This window comes from Carlito syrichta, unplaced genomic scaffold (assembly GCF_000164805.1).
Source record: "Carlito syrichta isolate Samal-C Ts95f unplaced genomic scaffold, Tarsius_syrichta-2.0.1 Scaffold307178, whole genome shotgun sequence".
In the NCBI taxonomy this organism is placed as follows: Eukaryota; Metazoa; Chordata; class Mammalia; order Primates; family Tarsiidae; genus Carlito; species Carlito syrichta.
This window is the reverse complement of record NW_007251274.1, coordinates 99,780-109,893: the sequence shown is the minus strand read 5'-3', so window position 1 is coordinate 109,893 and position 10,114 is coordinate 99,780. Positions and strand designations below refer to the sequence as shown.

The window sequence follows — 10,114 nt, the reverse complement described above, 5'->3', positions numbered from 1 at the left end:
CCAGCCTCCAGAACTGGGAGAAGTTTCTGTTCAGGCACCCAGGCTCGTTCACCATCTCTCACCCTTCCCTTGCAGGTCCAGGTCAAGCCCTTGTCATCGTTGCATAACAATGGGGGCATGTCCTCAGGAATGTAGTGCTAGGGAATTCTGTTGCTGTGTGGACATCCTAGAGTGAACTCACAGTCACCAAGACAGTATAGCCTACAGCACATCTGGGCTGTATGGTGTAGTCTGTGGCTCCTGGGCTACAACCTTGAACAGCATGTGACTGTGCTAAATATTGTAGGCAACTGAGACACAATGAAAGTATTTGTATATCTGAACATTTCTAAACATAGAAAGGATACAGGAATAATACAGTATAAAAGATTTCAAAATGGTACAGTCACATAGGGCTCTTACATAAATGGAGTTTGCAGGACTGGAAGTTGTTCTGGGTGAGTCAATGAGTGGTAAGTGAATGTGAAGTCTTAGGACATTGCTATGCACTACTGTAGACTCTATGAACGCTGCACACTTAGGCTACATGAAATTTACAAAGCAAAGTAACTTCTTTACTTTATGAACTTTTAGAAAACTGACCCTTTTGTAATAACATTTAGCTTAAAACATACACTATAAAGCTGCACAAAAGTAATTTTTCTCTACATACTTATTCTGTAAGCTTTTCTCTATTTCAAAATTTTTTAATTTTCATTTTTAAACTTTTTTGCTAAAAACTAAGACATAAGCACACACATTGGTCTAGGTCTACATAGGGTCAGGACCATCACAACATCATTAGGTGACAGAATTTCTGAAGCCATCACAACCATGGCTTGGTCCGTTGCCAGCTAAAGTGCCACTCTGTGTGTTGTGTGTGCCTACACCTGTCCTCCCCTTGATTTCCTCCTTGGAGAAGTATCTGGCTAAGACTCGGCCCACTTTCAGTGGGTTCTCTTTTGACCTGCAATCCTTTATACACTCTGCGTGTCTTCTGTCTGATACATGTACTGAGGACACTTCCCCATCATTGATGGCATCTATTGATGGAAAATGCTCTCAATTACAATGAAGCATACATTACTGAGCGTTGCTTTTATAGTTTTTTCTGTTAAGAAATGTTTGCCTAACTGAAGGCTATGAAGACCTCCATATATTCTTCTAGAAGATGGATCATTTACATCTAGAATCTATCCAGAACAAATGCTGTGCGTGCTTTGAGAACGAGCTCAGGCTCTTTTCCTTTCTCCAAACAGGCCTCGTGGGCCTAGTCCTTTTCCCATGAACCTATGGCGGAGCCTGTGCTGTAAACCCGATTGTGTGAGCCAGTCTCCACTCAGCCCAGGCTGTGTGTCGACTACTATGGTCTGACTGTCCCTGTGCTCCCAGAATTTACCCCCAAGGTGAGGATATTAGGAGGTGGGGCTTTTTAGGAGGTGACTGGTCATAGGGCAGGGCTTCCCAGATAGGATTTGTGTCCTCATCAAAGGGGCCCCAGGAAAACTCCCTCGGTCAGAAGGCGCCATCTATGAGGCAGAACTCCACCAGGCAGACTCTGAATCTGCTGACACCTTTGTTTTGGACACCCAGTCTCCAGGCTTGGGAAATCAGTGTCTGCTGTTTATGAGCCCCCAGTGTATGGCATTTTGTTACAGCAGCTAGAACAGACAGACATCTGTCCTTGCACACTGCACTAATGGCTGTGGCTTTGGAATTGCCCAACTCCTGACAAAGTATGTCCTCTGGCTCTGCTTTGAGGCTGCCTGGAATGCAAGAGGTCCTCCCCAGGCCACCTGCGGATCCCATACACCCAGATCCCTGCTGGGCTTTGCCTGGGGTCGCCCTGAAGCAAGACACTGGCTGATATCTGGACCACATCCTGGGGCTTCCAAAAACAGAAATTCACTCTCACTTCTGGAGCCCAGAAGTCTAAATCAAGCTGTCCTCAGGCCCTGCTCCTTTCCAAGGCTCTGGAGGCCCTTCCTGGTTCCTGTAGCTCCAGGGGTTCCAGTGTTCCTCAGACCATGACTGGTTGCTCTAGGCTCTGTCTCCATGGCCTCCTCCTCATCTGTCCCCATCTCTTAGAAGGACATGAACTAACCAATTCCATACAACACGCTGCTAATATTGAGTCTTCCAATCCATGAAAACAGTAAATTCCTTACTTTTTATATTTTAGAGCTTAATTTTTTTCTCAGCAACTGTTTGTGGTTTTCAGCATAAAAGTCTTGCTGTCTATTGTTGAGTTTATTCCTAGGTATCTGAAGCTTTTTGAGTCACTATATGGCACTGTTTTTTGAATTTCATTTTGCTTGTTGCTAGTATACAGAAATCAAATCAATTGTGGTATACTAAGTCCACATCCAGCAGCTCCTAAACCATGTGTTCATCTGATAATGCAGGCTGTCTAGGGCTCTTGTGTGACACTCGTACTACCTGTGAACCTTCTCTCTGTTTCTTCTGTCCTTTCCTTCCTTATCTTGCCTTACTGCACGGAACTGACCGTGAAACACCAAACAGCAAGAGCGAAAACCTTTGTTCTGTTTGCAACTGCAACAAAGAATGTCACATACCTCACTCCTGGCTGTGCTGCAGGCTTTGGGGTGTTTGTGGGTACTGCTTATCAGAGCAGGGAAGTTCCCTTCGACTCCTCAGTCGCTGAGAGATCATGAGAAAGGGGCACTCATTTTTTCAAATGCTTTCTCCATGAAAGAGGCTATAGGCTTCCTGCCTTTATAGTTAATGTGGTGAATTACGATAACTGAAGTTGAGGTATTTTACCTTGTTAGGCAACACTACATTCTACTAGCTAGCATGCTTTAGGAGTTCTGCATCCACATTCACGTGATACTAGTCTGCACGCTTCCTTCCTACAGTGTTCTCATCGGGTTCTGCTATTAAGGTTTGCTGGCTTCATGGCAGCTGATGAGTGATCTCCTACCTGCTCAAGGGTCTAGGCCCATCACCTCCTAAACACCCGGACATGGGGTTCATCTTTGTGGGAAGGATTCACATTACAGAACACATTTCTTTAACACACAGCCCAATTCAGTATTTCTTTATATGCACATTTTGATACACTGTTTTTCAGCACATCTGTCCATTTCACTGGCGATGTCCAGTGATCTCCACACCATGCCCCGTCACCTTCCTAACATCTACAGGACCTGCACAGTCCTTCACTTCCAGCACTGGGGACCAGTGTTCCATCTCCCTTTTTCTTGACCAGATTTCTTAAGCATTTATTTATCTAATTAATCTTTTCAGAAAATTGGAAAACCCTCTTTTGGCTTTGTTGATTTTTCCTTTGGGATGGTTGCTTCTATTTAATTGGATTCTAAGGCCTTTTTTTCTCACCCACTTTGTGTTCAATCTGTTATTCTTTCTCTAACTTCCTGAGATGTGAGCTTAGGGTACTGACTTTCCACCATTCTTGATAAATTTCCTCTAAACACTGCTTTTAAATGCCTCTCCTAAGTTTTAAAAAGTGGCATTGTGATTATCACTGAGCTTAAAACGTGTTTCACATTTCACTATAATTTCCTTTTTGCAGCACGGGCCTTCTGTGAGTACACAGCCTCTGGGTGTCGTCCTGTTACTGAGGTCTACTATAGCCACTTCTGAGATCTTCGGAGACTTAGTGTATGCCCCAACACGTGCTCTACTTTTGGCAGATGCTTCCCTTGAACGGATGCCATTTCTCCAGGGGTTTGTGGACATGCAAAACTCAGATCAAATTGGTTAAAGGTATTGCAAAAAGTCTTCCACACCCTGACCATGTTTCTGTCTCCTTGCTCTGTTGACTGAAGAGAGATGCAACAATGTGCGTGAGGATGCGATCTCACATTTATTTCCATCTGCCATGGTTCCAGGTGCTCACCTGCAGTGACATGGCCATCATCTCCAGCAGCGATTCTCATCTTAGTCCACTTGTCTGATATCAATCCCATGACATCAGCTCTCTTTTTGTTAATGTGTACATGGTTTGCATCTTTCAGTTATCCAATTTCAACCTTTCCGGGTCTTAAAAGCATGTGTTCTTAAAAGCATGGCTCTTGCAAACAGTTTACACTTGAGTTTGTTGGCTTGTTTTTCATCCAGCCTGTCAACTCTATCTTTAACTACCTATACATAACGAAATGACTGACTGACAGTAGGCTGGCATCTGCTTCCTTGCTATTTGTTTTCTATCCATCTCGTCTGGTTCTATCTTACATTCTTCTTTTGAATTAACCACACTTCTTATTCCACTTTTCTCCTCCTATGTAGTTTACTCGGGATTGCAAGGGCATCCCTGTTGTGTTGTGGTCTGACATTAGTAGACAACCAGGCAGACCTGCCCCTCATATCAATCCCACTCCTGCCTTTTGTGTGCCACTGCTGTGGCATGTTTTACTACCAAAGAAGTTTTAAAGCCCTAGTACGTCAACAATACTGATGTTTCAAGGAGCTAACACTCGTGTGATTTCCCCACAGATATGCATTCTCCGTTTTTCTCAGTACTTCCTTTCCCAGTGGCAGGTTCGCCCTTCGGTATTTCCTCAAAGCAGCAGTCCTACAGACAATAAACTCTCACCCTTTGTTTGCACAAAACATCTTTAATTAGCTTTCATTTTTCAAGGATAATTTCACTGAATATAGAATTGCAGTACTTTCCTTTCAGCACTTTCAAGACGCTGTACAGCTGGCCTCTGGCTTCCACTATGTGTTAAAATCATCTTCAGGTATCACTTGGAAGGCCAAGACTTCCTGCTCCTCTACCTCCTCACCATGGACTTGAAAGTGTTCTCTTTGTTTTTTAGCATTTTATGATGATCTGAGGTAGGGGCGTCTTTTCCTCTTTCTGTAAGAATGTCATCCTTGGTATCTGCATAGCTTTTGATTCTATGGTTTTGATTTATCTCATCAGTTTAGAGAAAATTCTGGCCAGCAATTTTTCAAGGATTATCTCTGTTCCATCTGCTCTCTTCTCCTAGAACTCCACAAAAGTGTATCAGACCTCCTCATGGTCTCCCAAATCTCTCTTACCATCCTTTCTGTACCTTCCATCCTTTTCACTCAGTGCCGCAAGCTGGAGACATTTTCTTCCAGTTCACTGTGTCTCTGTTCCACTGTCTACTAAGCTACTAAACATTTGTACTGAGTTCTTCATTTCAGTTGTAATATTTTTCAGTTCCAGAAGTCACATGTCTCCCCTTTATATGTTCCACGTCTCTGATGAAACTCTCCATCAGTTCCCTCTACCTTTTGAAGATGCTAACCATAGTGATTAAAAGTCCCAGTCGCAAACTCCCATGGTGGATCCTTCCTCTTGGTCTTTAACAAATTACTTTAAGCTTGCCCCCACTGTGGCTGGAAAACTACAGAAGCTCCAGGTGATTTTTTTCCTCAAAGGAGGAAAAAAAGAGATAAAATGTTCAAGTTGTGAAAATCTGAGTTAAAAAAAGAAAAGCACAAGACACAACACAGACAAGAAATATAAAAAAAGAAATGTGAAGAAGAACAGACATGAGAACACATGAGGAGTCCCCATTCTCCTGGTGCAGCCATCTGTGGGGGCAGCCGGCCTAGGGGCTCCTGAGCCCCTGGAGAAGCCAGCTGGAGTGCTCCCTCCCCAACATGAGTATGCAGAGTCACCCAGGGATCCTATTCTGTCCCAAGGTTTCCCTGTATTTATGGGTGGGAACAAGAGTGCAGAGCTGGAAACAGGCATTCCCTGTGCAGCCCCAGCCTGACTCGGGAGCCTCAGCAGTTCCCCTCTGGCTGCGGCAACAAAATGTGCCCCATCTGCCTTGTTGGTAAACGTGTGAAAACCTAAACTAAAGGACCTCCAGCTAGAATCAAATTACTAGTGTAGACGCGTGTCCTGCTGCCACTTGCAGAGGCGGGCCAGCTGCCTGAACTTGATCCCGCAGAGTTGTGTGTACCACTAGGCCTTGAACAATAGGGGCACCGCCAACTAAAATGTGCCATGCAGGCAGGGGTTACTATTGGCTGTGCTCATCTGCAGCCCTGTCTCTAAAACCAGACTGAGCTTCCAGATGGGGATGATGCCTCACCACCTCCCACTCCCGCCAGCAGAGCACGCTGCACACAACAGGCACCCAAAGACGTTGGCTCAAATGCAAGTCAATCCAAGTGTCTGGTTACACATCCAGGTATATACGGCGCAATTCAAACAAGAAACACACTGGGTCTGACCATAGTGGTACAGAGTGAAGCTGTCTCAGCCCAACGTGTGTAGTTTGAACACATGCTGTTCTAGGACAGCCAGGGACTGAAACCCAATGTTACCAAGCACCCCGTCACACAGCCCACACTCCCACTAGTGCTCCCCGGACGACGCACGTGCACATGGGCAGCAGTCCTGGGTCTGTCCCTCCCGACAGCAGCGCATGCGGCACCCACGTACTTTGCAAATTTCACTGTGGTCGCGTTGCGAGGCACAAACCCCGTGTGGAACTGAACCTGGAACATCTTCATGGACGCCATCTGCAAGAATAAGCAGACCTGAGACTTTCGGGTCGTGGGAAAACCTTCCACATTCAACAAGCTCTGAGGACCTATTCAAGGTGCTAGGGACACACAGACAGGAGCATGGGAGAGGGGTCAGCATGAGGCCAGGCACCTGAGGAGGTACCCACACAAGCCCCATATCTTAGCAGGGCAGTCCCTAGGTCGATACCCAGTAAGCCCTCCATAAAGATGTAGTCCTGTCATGCTCACGGGGGAAACTGCTTTTCAGGCTGAAATCCCGATGTCTGTGCAACACAGAGCGTGCTGGGGACCCCACTGTCTATCACCACATGAAAGCTGACAGCACTCACTGAAAGAGCTCAACTAACACCCTTTGTGAGAATCACCAGGCGGCATGTGCACGAGCCCAGGGTGGTCACAGCCTCTCTGTTGCCAAGGACAAGCTAGGAGCACAGAGAAGGTTACACACTCACCTTGGCCTGTAGCCTTCCACCCAGGGTGGACCTCGCATGATAGATGACAATGAGCACATCTCCCTGCACCGTGACACCCAAGGGAATGACCGCCTTACCATCCTCGGTTTTAAAATCCCTGAAGGACAGAGTGGAGAGCAACTGTTCACTTGCACAAGAAATAAGACGTTCTAAATGAAGAGTGATTGCTCAGTAAGAACATCAAGGCCTGCTGAGCACTGAACTCAATGCATACATCCACCCCTTGCCAACTCTGGTCCCAAGGTACCTGCCACGATGCTCCAGCTCCAAACATCGTGGCCTTAAAAGCAGCTGTCCCAACACTAGCGCATCCTCTTTCAAGTTTCCAGAGGCAATCAGAGGAATAAACATACAGTCACGAGTGGGAAGGCCTGCCTGTATACTCACTTCATCTTGTCATACTCCTGGGACGTGGTGGCCACACGCTCATCCCCCACGTAGACCTCGCAGAAGGGCCTGCAGCCATTCCTCTGCTTGCTGAACAATGGCACAGGGGTCATGACCACAGCCTTCACCAGGATGGGCTTGCTGTGCGGCGTGATGGGCTCCTCCGCCACCATGTCACACATGTACTCGATGTATCTGAGAGACAAGCATGTACTGCGTCACCCATGTGAGGTGTCCAAGTGGCAGATGTGAAGCGCCTCACCCATGTACCGCATCACCCGCACACAATGACCCTGAGGGGCATACACAGACCACACCACCCACGTATGATATCCCTGAGGGGCAGACACACACTAGTCACTCACAGATGGTATCCCTGAGGAGCAGATGCACACTCCATCCCTCACGTGAAGTGACCGTTAAGGGACAGACACATCACATCACTCACATATGGTGTCCCTAAGGGACAAACACGTACTGTGTGACCCATGTATGGTGTCCCTGAGGAGCAGACATGCACTGTGTCACCCATGTGGTATGTCCCTGAGGGCCAGACATAAATAGACCTTTTTTTCTTTACAAATACAAGTATGTGATGTAGTAAAGTTCCCTTGAAGCAATGTTTTAGTTTTGGGAATTTGTGTTATAACTTTCATTGAGTTCAAAATATTTTTAAATGTCTCATGAGCTTTCCTTGTTGACTCATGGGTTATTTTGAAGCTGTTTAACTTTGAAAAACTTAGAGATCTTTCCAGGTATTTTTCTGGTTAATTCATAGTTTTATTTCATTATGATCTGAGAGAAGATTTTGTATGATTTCAATTTTTAAAAATTTGTTGAGGTTAGTTTAATGGCCTAAAACATGCTTACTTTTTGAATGTTCCATGTGTGACTGAGAGAAACATGTCTTTTCTGTTGTTGGGTGTAGTGTCCTATAAATGGCAGTGAGGTCTATTCTATGTCTTTGCTGATTTCCTGTCCACTTGCTCTGCTGATACTGAGAGGAATGATATTTGCACTATCAACATCAATTTGTCTATTTCTCCTTTTAATTCTGTTTTATGCTTAATAAATTTTGGCTCTATTTATTTAACACTGACATAGAAACTCTGACTTTCTCAGGGTCAGTGTTTCCACAGTGTGTCTTGGTGGCATACGACCCCAGGGTGTCCATCTTCCACCTCGTGGGCTCCTGGCACCTGTGCGGGAGTAGTAACATGTCTCTAGCCAACAGGAGAGGCAGTGCCACTTCTGTGATGATGGTGCAGACCCCACCCTTCTGGAGGGCTTGCTCGTGGGGCTTTCCTTGATGCCCAGGTGAAAGGAAACTGTGGGCACCTCCAGGACCTGAGGCATGTCCAGGTGAAGGTCAGCCAGAAGCCAGGATGCTCAGTTCTCCAGGTACAAACAAGCAAATTCTGCCAATGCCTGGGTGAGCTTGGAAGCAGGTTCAGAAGAACAGGGCAAACAGACTTTCAGGGGCTCAGCCAGCACTGACCACAGCACCCAGTTGGGCAGCAGTGACCTGTGGATGCTGAGAGCAGGTGGGCACTTCATGAAACGTGTCCTCACGTTCACACAGCAATAAACAATGGATAAAATCTTCCTTCACTGTTTTCTTTTTAACCCACCCTTGCCTATGCATCTCGGGGAGGCTCCTATAAATGGTGCCAGGGCAGGTCTTGCTGTTTCATCCAATGTGATAATCCCTGAATTTAACTGGTTTTCTCAGACCACTCCCATTCAGCCCGAATCCTGCCAGGCTGGATTCAACTCTGTCATCTGGCTAACAGTTTTCTGTGTGCTCCACCTGTTCCTGCTTTCCTTTTTGCCTTCTCTTGGATTAACTAAGCATTATTTACGTGCTCACTTTCCTTATTCTGTGGACTTATTAACTGTAGGCCCTGAGGAAACCTTACTCGTTGCCTCTCCCACTGCTCTGCGGCCCAATGGCCATGTGGTCTACCTAGGGTGGAAGGAACGAAGCACATGAGCCCCTCACCTACTTGGGTTCTCCTCTCTCCCCACTAGAGCAAGAGTAGGGGCAGCATCAGTGCTGGCTTAGCTCTTGTACCACCTACTTTTGGGGGGCTGAGGCCCACATTGAGGCTCACGCACAGGATAAGAGACTCCACCGCCACTCGCCTCCTCCCGAGTCCAAGCCCAGGGAAGGCTCACGCTGGGCAGGGGCTGCTCAGTCTAGACATCAGGAGGTCACTCTCACTGCAGGGCAACAGGTGGGTGTGGACACGAGGAACCCCTCTAGTGGGCAAATGGAGCAGGTCCAGGGAGAAGAGGGAAGGGGCAGCGCTAGTCGCAGCCACAAGAATGTACATCCTTCAAACTGTCAGGAAGAAATGCCTAGGTAGATCTAGAGTGGCACAGAAACACATGTTTATAGGCCCCAAGGCACAAACGATCAATGTACACACGAACAGTGCCAGATGGTCCCAGAGTATTTTCACAGGCAGTTATCTGCCAAAACCCACTACAGGGGCACCACACACGGAGCTGGGCTCCAAGAGAAGCTGCCCACTGGCACAGGGTCACTCTAGGCTCAGAGGCCTGCTGGAACATTCAACATCTGGGAGCTGAGCAGGGTACTGCCGTCCACAGGACAGGGCGCACCAGGGCTGGAGATCCCCACAAGGTGCTGGTGGTATCCCAGCCTCAGGTCCTGTGGCCCAGCTGGCCCTCAGCGAGTCCAGGCCTTACCCTCTTCCACAGTGACACAGACCTGGAGAACTGACCCCAACACAGGATAGCATTACCAT

The 10,114-nt window shown here is 47.0% G+C and overlaps 1 protein-coding gene across 2 annotated transcripts in view; it reads right to left on the bottom strand.

Annotated features, from left to right (window-relative positions):
- The window catches only part of GAK (cyclin G associated kinase), a 66,304-nt gene that overhangs the window by 19,616 nt on the left and 36,574 nt on the right, over nt 1–10,114 (bottom strand). For both annotated transcript variants that reach the window (XM_008064002.1, XM_021715520.1), the window contains 3 exons: nt 7,341–7,535; nt 6,933–7,050; nt 6,395–6,474 (listed from right to left, as the gene is read on the bottom strand). In XM_008064002.1, coding sequence (XP_008062193.1) covers nt 6,395–6,474; nt 6,933–7,050; nt 7,341–7,535 — 393 coding nt within the window. The remainder of the gene's footprint in view (nt 1–6,394; nt 6,475–6,932; nt 7,051–7,340; nt 7,536–10,114) is intronic.